The sequence below is a fragment of the Aethalodelphis obliquidens genome, unplaced genomic scaffold (assembly GCF_003676395.1).
Source record: "Aethalodelphis obliquidens isolate GAN/ISIS:26980383/991018 unplaced genomic scaffold, ASM367639v1 scaffold44, whole genome shotgun sequence".
NCBI classification, from domain to species: domain Eukaryota; kingdom Metazoa; phylum Chordata; class Mammalia; order Artiodactyla; family Delphinidae; genus Aethalodelphis; species Aethalodelphis obliquidens.
In genome coordinates this window covers 11,807,063-11,822,170 of record NW_020837988.1, presented here as the reverse complement: position 1 = coordinate 11,822,170, position 15,108 = coordinate 11,807,063, and the positions used below count along the sequence as shown (strand labels likewise).

Below are 15,108 nucleotides of genomic sequence, written 5' to 3'. Positions count from 1 at the left end.
CTGCTCCCCACAGGTGAGGAAACAGGTGCAGGGAGATTGGGCCCAGCCAGCCCATCCTTACTGTCCACTAAAGCTGGACAGATGCCTACCAGTAACCCTGCAATTCCGCTCCTGACACCACACCCAGGAGAAGCAGGGCACGCTGCCACACACAAACCTGCGGGAAACTGCCCCCAGTGGCAGTCATCTTCGGGAAGCTGCCCAAGTGCCTATCCACACGGACGTCGGGGGGTCCGTTCACACAGCAGTGACCAGAGAGTGACTCTCAGGAAGGGGGCCCCTGTGATCGTATTTATGTGAAGGCCAGAAAAAGCCACGCTAACCAAAGGCGACAAAGTTCCAACAGGGGTGACCTCGAGGAGGAGATAAAGGACCCTGCTCGGGCTGGATCTAGACCTGGTAGTGGGTCCACAGGTGTGTGGATAAGTAAGAACCCTCAGGCTGCCCACTTAAGGTTGGTGCAATTTACTGTATGAGTGATACATCTCAATAAAACTTACCGCCCCCCCCCAAAAAAAAGCACTCTGGAGGGAGAGGCCTGGGCCTCACCCTCAACCACCACAATGGACAGGAAAGGGGGAGGTGGCCCCAGAGGAGAGCAGGAGCCAGGCTATGGTGAGGACGTGGGGACTCATAGACTGGGCTTGGAGGTGTTGGAAGTGGGGGGTCAGTGGTGAGAGTCAAAAGTGGTCAGATGTGGAGATCGGAAGTGAGGGTTGGGGTGAGGGTCTGAGTTGGGGCTCAGTGGCAGGATTTCATCCAGTCTCGCTTGCCCCCCACTCTCCCTGCCAGCCAGGCTTTGCCTGCACCCTCTGTGGGAGGCAGACGCTGGCCAGGCAGTCGTTGGGGTCAGCTTACACTCGGACCATGGCAGCGTTTGCAAGCAAATGGGCAGTGTGGGGGAAAGGGGACCCTGGGGAGGCAGAGGCCAGCAGGTGGAGGAGGCCTGGGGGCCCAAGGTGCGTGTCCACAAGCACCAAGGCGGGTTATTCTGACACCTTCCCTGGGAGGGGAGGGGAGGCCTGCAGCCCCAGACCCCATCTGGGTGCCCTGGTCTTTCGTCTCACCTGCCAGTCAGCCCCGGACCATTTTGGCAGAGGGGAGGGCACTGAGTTTGGGGGTCCTGTGGACAAGCCCTCACTCTCTGCTGCCCTCTTGTGGACAGCCAGGGTCCTCACCAGCTGGATGGCCAGCAGGAGCTCTGCCCCCTGGACCACCACGACAACGATGGCGTAGCCACCTGCAGCACAGATGTTGCTGCGCAGCCACTGGAGGAGTGGGGGGCTGCAGCCCTCCAGGTGCACCACCCTCTGGGCCGCGTCCTCATCCAGGCCCAGGGCCCCGAAGCCACACTGGTCATTGACTGAGGCTCCATCTTCCCAGGGGTCGATACAGCAGGAGGCAGGAAGGCTGCAGGCCTGGACCCCAGGGGAGCTGCAGTTAAAGTACCTGCAAGGGCACATGGGAGCATCAGTCTGGAGGCTAGGGCCCCTGGTCTTGGACCCCAGCACTGTGTGGAATGTCTCCTACCCGCCTTCAAACTTCCATGGCCACACACACATAGGCATGCACATGTGTATGCATGCAAGCACACAGGCATGAATGCACACACACGTGCACACTGGCAGGCATGTACACACACACATGCACACGCACACACACTTGTGCACACACAGACACACACACGATACCCAGCTCTCTATAATTCATCGCAGCACTACATAGGCCTCTGTACAAGCTTGGTTAGAAGGCACACACTGCGTAAGACAGTTGAAGGGAGGCGAGGGTTTGATGGGGGCTGGAAGTAAGACGGCCTCACTCCACAGATGCTGCTGAGTTGGTCTGAGCAGCAGAGCTGGAGTGGGAGAAGGTGGGTTGAGGACTGGTAGAGGCTTCTGTAGTGGTCACCGGGTCGTGGTGGGGGCATGAGGGGCCACACTGGGCAGCAACAAGGGATGGGAGGCTTGGGAGGAGCTCGCAGGGCCTCGAGAGAGTGTTGCTCTTGTCACTCACTTCAGGCAGCCCTCAGGTGCCCTTGGCCTTTGACTGGCATCCAGGGCCCTGTGACCAGCAGGCTCACCCTTTGCCCTCCCTCACAGGCACAGTCTCATCTCCTTGAAGAATGGGCTTCAGTAAGGCAGGGGCTTGGAGGTCGGCAGGCTGGGTGGCATCACAACACCAGAAAGGGCTGCCACCGACCCAAAGTCACACTCGGCCACCAAATGAGAACAATCCAGATGGGTGCTTCTAAGGTGCCCAGGAAGAAGGGCCCAGCATGTCGCAGGGACTGTTGGGTACAAATGGCTGGTTTTCAAGAGTCTCCATATGGCTCTAAACACACCCATGCACACACACACACACAAACACACAGACATACACACACACACACACACACACACACACACAGTGGAGGGAGAACTGTGGAGTCATAGTCCAAAATGATGTCCTGAATTAAACTAAAAGTTATTTTCAATTGACATTGAGATGTACGATGTCCTCACTGAAAAAGAAAAAAAAACAACCCCCAAAAGTGACTTTCTAGCTCTACTGGCTGAGCTTCTCTATTAACATCCCTGCATGACCACGTGGCCCTGGCTGGGCCTGAGTGTGTACATGCGCAAGTGTGCCCACATGAGCGTGTGCGCACATATGTGTACAGGTGAGGAGCCTATACAGGTGAGTTTGTGTATAGGTGAGTATGTGCATGTGAGCGTGTGTGTGGCCCGCCTCCTCTCCAGCCCCAGGGACCCTGCCGGCCACCATGCGGCTGCCCTCCGCCCTTTCAGGCCCTAGAACTCACAGGTTCCGCTGCCAGTCCTGGTAGGAGGCCACCCCGCAGCACTGCAGCCCGAGCTGAACTTGGTCAATGAGGAAGCACAGGTCTGGGTCGTCTTGGTAGTGGGTGATGGCCATGCGTAGGACGTGCTCCAGGTCATCCTGTAACTGGCCCCACAAGGCCACCACCAGGGCCCCTGCCACGGCCTCCAGCACCAGAAAGGCAAGGATGCCCCCAGAGAAGCAGCGCAGCAGAAAGGCGTTCTCGCAGAGGGCGCCCAGGCAGCCTGCCAGGCTCACCGCACTGAACGCCAGCCCGCCCAGCACCAGCCCCAGCATGGGGTCTGCGGGCAGGGGGCCCCCCCAACTACTCCCCAGAGACCCCTTGACGGCCAGGCCCCAGAGTCCGATGGCCAGGGCCAGCAGACTGAGCAGAGAGAAGACAAAGTTGGACAGGAAGATCAGGCACTTGAGGAAGCTGCTTCCCCAGGGGAAGCAGCAGGCCAGGACCCCCCCAAGGCCTGCCCTCCGGGCCTGGTTCTCCCAGGGTGCTGGTCCTAGGTGACTTGAAGTGAGGGGGCTGCTTCTGGCGAGGGGTGGTTCCTGACCCCCAGCATCCTGTAGAGGGAGGAAGAAGAGGGAGGTCTCACCAGGGCAACCCTCTTCACTCAGACCCTGTGACGCTCAGCTGGGAGCAGGGTCAGAGCCTGCAGGGGGGAGGAAGCTGGAAGGTGAAGGCGGAAGGGGTGCACAAAGACCCTAGAAGGCCAGGGACATGGGGGCCTTAAGGCTTGTTCTGCTTGGCCGAGCAGCAGAGGGGAGGGTGAGGGGCTCTGGGGGCAGGGAGAGGAGAAGCCAGGAGACCGGGGCTCTGTGGGGTGCAGGGCCTCCCGAGGACCCCACCTTACCCTCCAGCAGGACACTCAGTCAAGCTCGGGGGCCCTGGCCTTACCACAGAGAAAATTAACAGGGTGCTGACGGTTGGGGGGGCCACCCCCTCTCTCGGTTCCCCCCACCCTCCTCTTGGCTCCCCAACAGAGGACTGGCTCACTGATCATGAGGTTGGGAGAAGCTGCAAAGCCAGTTCCATTTGGCCCCTTGATGGACAGTCTCCACTTCAGATATGCCTGCCTCTGCAGCCCCTCCACTGGCAGGCAGGTGTGGGAGGGCTTCTGCCCCCTCTCTGCAGGGGGAGGGGCAGCAGGCCCTTGAGTTTGGTTGTGGGGGAAGAATGAGGAAGCTAAGGCCCCAGGCCTGGGCAGGGCTCCCAGTTTACCAGGAAGAAGCTGGCCCTTCACTCCCCACCTGCCTGACCGCATCAGAGCACAGGAAAGGAGGGTTATTGATCAGCACCCACCAGAACTCAACAAGTCAGTAAGAGCAAAAGGCCAGGCTGCCGGCATTGGCCTTCAGCCCCGTCCGCACCCTGAGCCAGAGCCCACCCCCCGACCTGCCAGATCCACGGGGAGGCCTGCCGGATCTCCTGTGCAGGGGCCATACCAGGCTGAGCGGATGGCAGCCTCGAGGAGGGGGCACAGGGAGGTGAGAAGGCGGGGCAGGTCGCAGGTGGGTGGGGGACAGGGAAAATGTGAGGGTGGCCTGATGGCCCTGGTGGGCACCATCCCCTGGGTGTGCGCTTTCCTTGGGGTGTGGACACATCCCATGCCGTGTCAAACACAAGGGCAAGGGCGGGTCACCTTTCAGAGTCTGAACAGGGCGCTGGGGGAGGTTAAGGCACCTGATTAATAAAGGCCCACCCCAATCTTAGCAGCCCCTCCTGAGCACCCACCTGCTGGCTAGCCCCAGCACACAACATGGCTCTGGGGGGCCAGGGTGGGGAGAAGCCAGCCGGGGACATCTCCAACCCCAGCAGGCCTCCAGGCACTGCTTACCTGGGACAGCAGCGGGCTCCTTTCCCCCTCCTCCATCCTCCACCAGGAAAGGTGTGCTGGTCCCCGCTGGCCTCTCTGGCTGGGACACCAGGGCTGGTGCTGCCTGTGCCCCCGGCTGCTCTGTGAGCTGTGAGCCCCACCGGGACTTTGCAGTCACGATCGGATCATGTGAGGAGTCATAGTTTAGGGCTTAAGACAGCCTCTGCTTGTTGAGATGCAAAGGATCCTTCTTGAGCCCAGATTCTTGGCCTCGCTCTGTGCAGGCATGACGTGGGTGGGGCTGTCAGGGGGCAGACCTCATGGGCATCACCACAGGGCCCCAGTGTGGGCCTCAGCCTGGCTGGTCCAGTGGTGCCCCTCAGCTCAGCCCGAAGATCCGACCCTGGCTCCCAGTAACAGCCCGGGAGACCTGCCCACAGCTAAATGCCAGTTTATTCCGATTTATTCACTGCAAGAAAGAAGTTTTATGTATATATATGCATATACATACATATACACATACATATATGTGTATGTATATATATATGTGTATATATATTTTTAATTTTTATTTATTTTAATTTTATTTTTGGCTGCATTGGGTCTTCGTTGTTGCGCACAGGCTTTCTCTAGTTGCGGCGAGCAGGGGCTACTGCTCATTGTGGTGCGTGGGCTTGTCGTTTCAGTGGCTTCTCTTGTTGTGGAGTATGGGCTGTAGGCGTGCAGGCTTCAGCAGTTGTGGCTCACGGGTTCTAGAGCACAGGCTCAGTAGTTGTGGCGCACAGGCTTAGTTGATCTGCAGCATGTGGGATCTTCCTGGACCAGGGATCGAACTTGTGTTCCCTGCATTGGCAGGCGGATTCTTAACTACTGCGCCACCAGGGAAGTCCCTATAAGTGTATATTTGAAGTGCCTTTATTTTTTTTAAGAATTTATTTATTATTTATTTTATTTATTTTTGGCTGCATCGGGTCTTAGCTGTGGCCCGCAGGCTCCAGGGCGTGTGGGCTCTGTAGTTGGCGGCACGCAGGCTCTCTAACTGAGGTGCACGAGCCCAGTAGCTGTGGCGTGGGCTTAGTTGCCCCACAGCATGTGGGATCTTAGTTCGCCGACCAGGGATCGAACCCGCGTCCCCTGCATTGTAAGGCGGATTCTTTACCACTGGACCACCAGGGAAGTCCCCCTTTGTTTATTTATTTATTTTTTAATTACTGGCTAGATCACATCCTTCCTGGTTTTGAGGTGGCTGGGATCCCCCACCCTCTGAGCTTCTCAGGAGTAGGACTTTGTCACAGTTACTATTGTGCCCTAGTGCTTGGAGGGACCCCAGCCATGCAGCTGCCACCTCTGCAGGCAGAGATGTGCTCCAGGCTCTCTGACCCTGCATTGTCGGCCCTTTCACCCTGGCTTGGATGTGGTGGAAAGACTGGCTCAGAGCAGACCCCTACCAGCCAACAACTCTGGAAGACCTTGGGCACGCACTCCCACACCTCCTGGGTCCTGCTTGTGGAGTGCATGAGGCTATGACGTGCGTCGACGCTGCTGTTGGCTTCTGTGGCCGGAGGCCGTGGTGGGGGCAGAGGCTGCCAGGGGCCCCTCTGCAAACACGTGTGCGTGGCAGGAAAAAGGGTGGCCTCCGGGGTATGTGTGTGCCGCATCCCGTCTCCACCATCCTCCCCACTCCCTTTCTCAGCTTCTTCCGTTTGATGTTTAAGCCCAGCCTCTTTTCCTCCATTTAGTCACCATTTTACAATCCAGCCACATGGGCTGCTTGCTGGGCCTGAAACGCCTGGCACTTGTGTGCCCTGACCTATGCCATCCCCTGAAATCTCCTCCTGGTGTTCAGTTCCAGAGTAGTACGGCCGAGGGAACACTTTTCATTTTTATTCGCTTCATTTGTCTGTGTTCTTGCTTTGGGTCCCCCACTAGCTTCTCCCAGAACAACTACCCCACGGAGCCCAGCCTACACTCCGGCAGAGGGCCAGCTGAGTTTTAAGCCACTGAATGAGGAGAGTTCGTTAACACAGCATTATTGTGAGCACAGATGACTGACACTGGGTTTATTCTCTGTCAGGGACTGTTCTGAGCCCTACAACAGTGAGGAAACCTGACAATCCCCCGTCATAAGGTGCTTACATTTGAGTACAGGGGAAGTCACAGAGTAAGCAAAGAAACCAGTAAATATATGCTATTTTATAAGGTCATGAGTGTTAGGAAGCAAGGAAAGGAAATGGCTGGTGGAGGGTGTTGTCTTATATCAGGTGATCAGAGAGGCCTCACTGTAGGAAAATGTTGGGTTCCTAGGTATACACCCAAAAGGATTGAAAACAGGGACTCACACGAATACATGGATATACACGTTCACAGCAGCCAAAAGGTGGAAACAACCCGGGTGTCCATCAATGAAGAATGGATGAACAAAACATGCTCCATCCATACCGTGGATTATTCAGCCATAAAATGGGAAGAAGTTCTAACACAGGCTACAACATGGATGAACCTTGAAAACATGGTGCTCAGTGAAAGAAGCCAGACACAGAAAGTCCACATACAGTATGATTCCACTTATATAAAATGTTCAGAATAGGTAAAGCCATAGAGACAGAAGGTAGATTAGTGGTTGCCAGTGGCTGGGGGAGGCGGAAATGGCAGCTAATGCTGAAGGAGTGTAGGGCTTCCTTCCGGGAGTGACGAAAATACTTTAGGACTAGATAGAGGAGGTGGTTGTACAACACTTGGAATGTACTACATGATACTGAGTTTTTCCCTTTAAAATGGTTAACTGTATGTTCTGTGAATTTCATATCGTTTTACAAAAATAAAAGAAGAGGGCTGAGAAGAAGCCGAAGGAAAAGAGGGAACGAGGGACTTCCCTGGTGGCCCAGTGGTTAAGACTCCACACTTCCAGTGCAAGCGGCGCGGGTTCAATCCACAGTCAAGGAACTACGATCCCACACGCCGAATGGCGTGGCCAAGAAGAAAAAAAAAGAAAAGAGGGAACGAACCTCGTGGATTTTCTCAGGTCAGGGTCCCTGCGAGGCCAACCCTGGTCACTGGGGAGTGTCTCAGGATCCAGACCCGGGAAGGAAACAGCATTGTGCTGGTGGAGGGAGAAGGCGAGCTGTCAGGCAATCTCAACAGAGTCCTTGGTGATCCCCGCAGCTCGGATGGCCTGCAGAGTCATCCCAGATTGAGACATGGGTATGCGCCTTGATAGCCATCCACTGTTATTGGGCATGAGCTGCCTGGGGAAGGGACCGTGATCTGGAGTGAGCACAGTCCCCGAAGGGGAGCTCAGCCAGGGCTGCCAGCAACTTCAGTCTGAGGGCAGTGCACTTGGCACACACTGTAACTGAATGTGGGGTCCAGCTGCTCGCTGCTCAAAAGCCAATAAAGAGGCAAGGCTGGTGGAAAGGAAAGTTTGCTTTATTTCTGAGGCTGGCAATGGCGGGGTCCGGGGAAGGGGAAGGGCAGACTCCTGTCCAAAGGCCGACTCCCCTCCACTGACAAGCAGTGGGCAAGAGCTTTTATAGACGGAGGGAGGGGGCTACATGCAGAGACAGCACAGTCAGCTCTGATGGTCATCTTGAAATTGGTCCTTGGTGGTCTGACCAGCATCGTCTTGATTGTTCTAAGTACAGTTAATCTTCAGTTCCAGGGTCAGTTTGTTCCCATTTCCATGAGGCCAATTCTCAGAATTGTGGCAGCTTCTGTCATGGCTACAGTCTGGTCATCATGTAGTTAACTTCTACCTGGTGGGGGTTTCAGTACCTATAAAACAGCTCACATGGGCTTTCCTGGTGGCACAGTGGTTGAGAGTCCGCCTGCCAATGCAGGGGACACGGGTTCGTGCCCCAGTCCGGGAAGATCCCACGTGCCACGGAGCGGCTAGGCCCGTGAGCCATGGCCACTGAAGCCTGCGCGTCTGGAGCCTGTGCTCCGCAATGGGAGAGGCCACAACAGTGAGAGACCGTGTACTGCAAAAAAAAAAAAAAAAACAGCTCACAGGGCACGGCTCAGAATACTATCTATAGCCCTTGAGGTGGAACTAAAGGTCCTTGACCTTGCTTACTGATAAACTATTATTGTTTTGTCCCCTTTGACTATTTTCCTTTGTTTCTGTATTTTCTCATTTCTCTGATTAAACTTATTCTTTGGCTAAAGTTTTTCCACAGACAAAAGGCAGGCGGAAGACATGGGGGGCATAGACCATAGGTCCTGTTCTGTTTCAACACTAGGCTGACGTGTGCAGGAAGAGCGCTTCAGGCCTGTAAAGTACCTTAGGTGGGAGCAAGCCTGGAAAGTTTGAAGAAGAATGGCTGTTCGAATTTTGCTCCAAGTGAGATGGGGAGATGACAGGTGTTGAGTAATGTGCATTCCGACCCGACTCATGCTTTAAAAGGACCACTCAGGCTGCTGTGCTGCAGGCGGAAGGTCAGGGCAAGGACGGGAGCTGGAGGTCAGGCCTTGTGCAGCCAAACTGTGTCTCGTCCCTTCCTCAAAGGGGACACACCCAGCCTCATCAGTTACCGCAATCAGGCTCCAAAGCCAGGCTCTCTGGGAGATGGTCATCACCTCTCAGGCCCCATCTCAGCCTTGTTCTGATATAGAGTAGCCTTCGGATGAAATCATAGTTACCACTACTGTTATGGGCCGAACTGTGTCCCCCCAAATTTATATATTGAAGTCCCAACCCCAGCACCTCAGAATGAGACTTAGAGGTAGGGCCTTTAAAGAGGTAATTAACTTAAAATCAGGTCATTAGGATGGGCCATCCTCCAATGACCTTATAAGAAAAGGAAAATGGGACTCAGAGAGACACCAGGGATGCACCTGTGCAGAGGGAAGACACAGGAGGAAGGCAGCTGTCTGCAAGCCAAGGAGAGAGGCCTCAGAAGAAACCAAACCGGCTGTCCCCCTGATCTCAGACTTCCTGCGGGGATAGGAAATGAGAGTAACAACCTCCTAACTGTTTTCAACACAGGAGACAAACACAATCTGAAATTGAATCATGGGATTAAAAAACATAGTTTAGCCTCTTAGAGGTTTTCGTAACTTTTTTTTCATAATCATAGGCAAGGTCAGCTACCAAATGTGCAGGGCCCAGTGCAAAATAAAAATGTGGAGCTCCTTGCTGAAAACTATTAAAGGTTGCAAGACGGTGACGGCAGAGCATTGAATCAAGTGTGAGGCCATTCGGAGCCACACACGTGGGTGCCCATGAAGCTGGCCCTGGGGGCAATTTTAGGATATTGTATCTCCGTGGCAAAGAAGCATTTATCTAAAATGTGGTCGAAATTCATTCGTTTCTCTTATGTTAGATTCAGGGAAAATGCCTTCTTAAAAAATACATATCATGAAGGTATGATGTCACCTTCCCGAAGCTATTTCTCCATTTCCATGGGACCAGCGAGGCGCTGGGAATGTCCAATTCGAGCCCACCGACCGCTCTCCTGGGCAAGACGCGCGTTAGTGCTTCCCTCCCAGCTTCTCTGCAGCGTCTGTCCACTGCGTGGCCAGCCGGGGGCGGCCCTCCGCGGGGAGCCCGGTGCGGGGCCGCCCTGCGCAGGCGCGGACCGTTGGTGGGGCCGGAACCTGGTTGAGCGGCCGGAACCTGATCGCGCGGCCGGAACCTGGTTGCGCGGCCGGAACCCGGTTGCGCGGTCGCGTGGCCGGGGGAGCGCGTCGGGCGAGGCACCGGACGTCGCGGCGGTGGCGGCCGGGCGGTGAAGCTGGAGCGGCGGTGGCGGCGGCGGCCGGAGGCCGGGGCTGGGGCTGAGGCGGGGGTCGGGGCTGCAAGGCCCGCGGGGCGGCAGGCAGCGGCGGCCCGGGGCTCAAGCCCGGATACGGGAGCGGCCACCATGGCCGAGAGCATCGTGAGTGGGGCGGCCGGGCGGGAGGGTGCCGGGATGAGGCAGCAGATTTGCCGGCGCGGCCTGCGGAGAGGCCCAGCGGCTCGCCCTCCTCTTCATGGGCCGGCCGGGTGGCCGGGCTCCCGACCTCCTCTCTTCAGCTCCTCCCGTCCCCGGCCGACGGGGGAGGCCGGGCCGTCCGCGGGGTGTGGGTTGTGCCGGCCTTTCCATTCCTGGTCGCGGGGGTCGCGCTTGGAGGGGCTGCAGTTCCTCGGGGCCGGGGCTACGATCCCTCCTCGCCTCCTGTCCGTCTGTCTTGCCTCCTTTCGTCGCCCCAGTGAGTGCCTTGTCATGGGTTCCTTAAAAGGAGAGCACTTTCTGTAAACGGGGACCCCATCCCACGAGAGGAAGCTGCTAAGAAGGGAAACGGTGGCCTGGTGGATGGCAAGGAGACCTTAACAGCTACCTGTCTGTAAAGGGATGTTATAAAGGTTGATCTCATTTTGTACCCTAAGTCAGGGATTGACACACTCCCTTTCCCTGCTTAAAGTTAAAAAAAAAAAAAAAAAGTGAAAATCAGAAAAAACTGGCCATCCCTTAACTTGTGGAAAGTTTCCTCTCAGAAGTCAGTGTAGCCGGAAAAAAGCCAACAGACCAGCTGGACAGAAAAATTTTTGGTTAACGTTAAGGACCACCTGGGATTTCCTGGAGGAAGCAGAAGCAGTATGGGGTGGCAAGTCATGTTCAGAATTTGGCCATGGGAGAGCCTCTGCAGTTTTGCCAGGTGTCGGGAATGGCATTCATCCTCCTCTCTGGATGCTCTGGGCTGCAAGAACCTCCAGCTCTGGACTTTCAGGCTTTCATCCGGTGACTCCTCCTAATGCAGCTCTCCATTCAGGGGCCCTGGCGTCTGCTCCGTGTTTCCCAGCCTGGAGATGAGCAGTGGGCATGAATGCCCCAAGAGAAACGAGCAACTGATTCCTTTTAAAATAAGATTTACTAGTCTTTGGTGACTCACTCTAGAAATAGGTTAAGAATTAGCACTCAAATCTGCTTCCAGACTTTCTCTTTACTGTAATATTTTTAACCAAATTGAAGTAACCATGGACACGTGAGTTGTTTCAGAGAAGGCCACTTTTCTACTAGCGTATATAAGGCTAGAGTCTCATTGATAGCATGGATCTCTTGTCGAATTTCTCAGATTGTCAGGAATTAAAACATGATTCTTTTGAAATTTATTTCAAAAGTTTTTATTTATTTAGAAAGAGGTCTTCTAAAATTTTCTATGGGATAACTAATTTTTATCTCACCAATTCTTTGACTCCCACAAGAAATATTCTGGGCTCATTTTCTTATAAATAGGGAAACTTAGTTACCAAGAAGCTATGTGTCCATGTTGCCTGGTCTGTCTCTTGTGTATTTTACTTTATACCATGTGTCAAAGGCCAAGTCATACCTTCCCTCAGTATGAATTATCTTTGTCTCTTGGAGTTAAATACTGAGCTTAGCTTGGAAACCTGGACTGCCGTGCCCTGTTGTAAATGAACAAGTAGAATAAGTTCTTAAGCTTTAGAGCTCTCCAGAAACGTGTTATCCTGACCTTTAGCTTCTCGAGGTGTGGAGTGTCATGCTCTTGGTCCTAAGTGAACAGTCAAAGCAACAGTCATAGAGTCCCTCAAAGAGAAGCAGAGTTCTTTACTTCTTAACCTGCCTCAGTGTTGGAGACAGATTTCAGAAACAAATAAATGGGAGTTTACCTAATGCCCAGGCTGTGTATTAAGAAGACATTTTTCTAGATGTTGAATCCAGAGTAAAGCGTACTAGAAATCAAAAGTCAAAATAACTTGAGTGCACGTAGATGAGTGAGAAAGTTAAACAGATGTTGTTAAGAAGCAAAAAGAAAATATTTTATGCTCTTAACAATTGGGATTTCATAAGGCTTGTTCAACACAAAATCTTAAAAACTGAGAACAATATGGGGACAAAGGCTTTTCAGTTAAGCAAAAGTTATTAGAAAATGAGAAAGACATAGGCAAGCTATTTCAGCAAAATCTAGATGATTCTTGTTTGATAAAGGTGGACAGATCGAAAGCCATTGTGGCATTTTGTCCTGTATCAGTGAAAGTCTTTTTAAAAACAACTGCTTGTGACATTTCTTGTCTGTATAGTGTTGTTTTGAATACAGTGTACTGTGCAGTAGTTGCTGAGGGGAGTAACTATAACATGAGTACTCATGTAACTATAACATGAGTACTTTCTGGCACATTCTGTTCCTCCCATGCCTCAGGTGGTTGGAACATCCTCTGTCTTGCTGGCGGCAGGGCATGCCGGTTTATGCTACCCACTGAGGCAGGACCTTGGATGGTTGGCCAGGGCATAATAGCACATTTTCACTGGGCTTCGATCAGCATGAAAATCAAGTCTAGAAAGTGATGCTCCGTCCAGTTGTCTTCCAGGCCTAGCAACCATTTCAGGCTTGCCATGAAAATATATTTTTTTAAAACCCTGCCAAGTTTTACCGTGGTATTAAACACCTTTTTTCTTTTCTTTTATTCTTTTTTATTGAAAGTAAATAACAAATTAGAGGATTTCCTGTGATCCTTTTTATGTTTTTAATTGTTTTTTTTTTGTTTGTTTGTTTTGGCTGCGGGATCTTTGTTCCCTGACCAGGTATCTACCCCGTGTGCCCTCAGCTTTCACTGTGGAGTCCTAACCACTGGACCACCAGGGAATTCCCTGTGATCCTTTTTTTTTTTTCTTCCTGTTATCCTTTTAAGTTAGTCTAGTCTGTGTATGGATCCTGGAACAAAGTGAGATATTTTTTAAAGAACTCAGTTGTTCATGATTCATGGTGGGTTTTTTCCTGCTGATTTAAAAAAAAATTTTTTTTGTAAATCGGAAGAGAAAAACGTTAGTGTTTCAGATATATTCTTTATAAATAATGGTTAAAAATTGAAGTCGTATTTTTCTTAGTGAAACGGTGAGAGTTGAGAATTAGGGCAGTCCTCTTAGGATGTCCTCCCATGAGCTGATGTCTCTCAGACCTCTGCTTCATTTTCTAGAAACACTGGGTTGGGTGTTGGCAAGGGGAAGGGTGAGGTTTGGCTCTAAGTTTCGGTGACCCAGATGCTGAAAGACTGCAGAGGTTAGTTTCAGTAATAGGTCAGGACCTTCCTAGTCTGTGCAGTAACCAACTTGTTTCATTTACCACAGATAATTCGTGTTCAGTCCCCAGATGGGGTGAAGCGGATCACAGCAACAAAGAGAGAGACAGCTGCAACATTTTTGAAAAAGGTACTTGTGGCTTGGGTATTGACCTTCCTTCATCCTCTACTGTTATTCCCTTCCTGTTGTGTACCTTTTCTCTTTTCCTCATTTCCTGAGTCCGCCCCCTCCCAAGTTCAGTCTCTTGTATTGCTTTTCTCTGTCATGATTGGTGGGACTGTTACAGGATCAGAAGTGTCACAGCTGACCACTGCTAACCATTGCAGGACCAAGGGCCCAAAGGTCACTGTAAAAGGATTTCACAAGAGGAATATTTATGAGTGAAAAATCAGAGAATGAGAAACTTGAATTGTCCATCAAAGGGGAATTGCTAACATGTATAGAATGATCCCATTTTGTTCTTAAAAAATTAAAGCCACATACACAAATTGTTGTGTGAGAATATGGTTTGAAAGAGCACAAGCCAGACCTAGAAGGGGCAACCCCAGGAGGGGAGGCCAAAGTAAGGAGAGTGGCTTTTGCTTTATACTTCATACCAGAGGTTGGCAAAGCATGGCTTGTGGCTGGCTGCCTGTTTTCATTGGAACACAGCCACACTCATTGGTTTATGCACTGTCTGGCTGCTTTTGAGCTCCAGCAGCAGAGCTGAGTAGTTGTGACAGACTATATGGCCCTTTACAGAAAAAGTTTGCCAGCCTCTACTTTATACATTCTTTACTATTTGAATTTGTTGCAGGCAGCTGTTACCTTTGTAATGATAAAAAATATCATTTTTCACTGTTCATAAGCAAAAAAAATTGTCAGGTCACAGACTGTTAGAGCCAGAGGGGATCTTAGGTGTCATGTAGTCTGATCTTTTTATTTTCACAAAGGTGGAAACTGAAGTCCAGGGAATAAAGAGATTTGCTGAGGATCACACTGTGTTCTGTTAGGGAAGCCACAGCACTTACCTGGGAAGTTTGGCTTCTGAAAGGTAGTTGCTATCCTGATTCCAACAGTGCTGCTTCAGTGACCGTATTTACAAGAATAAAAGGAAAAAATCAGGTGCAATAGACAGCAGAGAAGAGAATCTCTATGTCTTTGTGGACTTTTTAATATCTTACTCTTTGCTTTTTTAGTAACAGCTGACCATTGTCAGCTTGCTCCTGGAGATGGTGCTGGGATACATTAAATGCTCGAGTTCTTGAGAGATTGTCTGAGACAAAGATTAAGTATTATGTAGCTATTGCTTGGACAGTTGTGGGGATAAACATGAGATGTAAGAGGACTGCATACAGTTGTTCTTTACTTTTCTGAGTCTTTGTGATACGGAAATTTCTTAAACTTAAATCTGTAGTAACCAGGGGACTTCCCTGGTGGTCCAGTGATTAAGGCTCCACGCTTCC

At 52.0% G+C, this 15,108-nt stretch overlaps 2 protein-coding genes and 1 long non-coding RNA gene across 4 annotated transcripts in view; 2 read left to right on the top strand and 1 right to left on the bottom strand.

Annotated features, from left to right (window-relative positions):
* Window positions 1-449: 449 nt before the first annotated feature.
* Window positions 450-5,130, bottom strand: TSPAN10 (tetraspanin 10). Its single transcript, XM_027081004.1, has 3 exons — window positions 4,668-5,130; window positions 2,801-3,393; window positions 450-1,449 (listed from the first exon to the last, which is right to left on the bottom strand). Exons 1-3 carry the CDS (start codon window positions 4,701-4,703, stop codon window positions 987-989), a joined length of 1,092 nt encoding a protein of 363 aa, XP_026936805.1. The 5' UTR covers window positions 4,704-5,130; the 3' UTR covers window positions 450-986.
* On the top strand, window positions 4,098-7,618 carry LOC113606553 (uncharacterized). The gene is made up of 2 exons (XR_003427598.1): window positions 4,098-4,317; window positions 7,472-7,618. It is a non-coding gene; the product is annotated as an uncharacterized LOC113606553 (long non-coding RNA).
* Window positions 7,619-10,272: 2,654 nt separating this feature from the next.
* NPLOC4 (NPL4 homolog, ubiquitin recognition factor) overlaps window positions 10,273-15,108 on the top strand; it is a 56,029-nt gene continuing 51,193 nt past the window's right edge. Inside the window, exons 1-2 of one of the 2 annotated variants that reach the window (XM_027080998.1) lie at window positions 10,273-10,522; window positions 13,712-13,792. In XM_027080998.1, coding sequence (XP_026936799.1) covers window positions 10,508-10,522; window positions 13,712-13,792 — 96 coding nt within the window. In that variant the 5' untranslated portion in view covers window positions 10,273-10,507. The remainder of the gene's footprint in view (window positions 10,523-13,711; window positions 13,793-15,108) is intronic. The other variant, XM_027080999.1, reaches the window with a different exon arrangement.

Excerpts from the sequence above, each read along its gene's own strand:
- TSPAN10 (XM_027081004.1), bottom strand. The coding sequence starts at position 4,703 with ATGGAGGAGGGGGAAAGGAGCCCGCTGCTGTCCCAG. Across the intron at positions 3,394-4,667 it reads GGAGCCCGCTGCTGTCCCAG|GATGCTGGGGGTCAGGAACC; the intron begins GTAAGCAGTGCC and ends CTCCCTCTACAG. Across the intron at positions 1,450-2,800 it reads CAGGACTGGCAGCGGAACCT|GTACTTTAACTGCAGCTCCC; the intron begins GTGAGTTCTAGG and ends GTGCCCTTGCAG.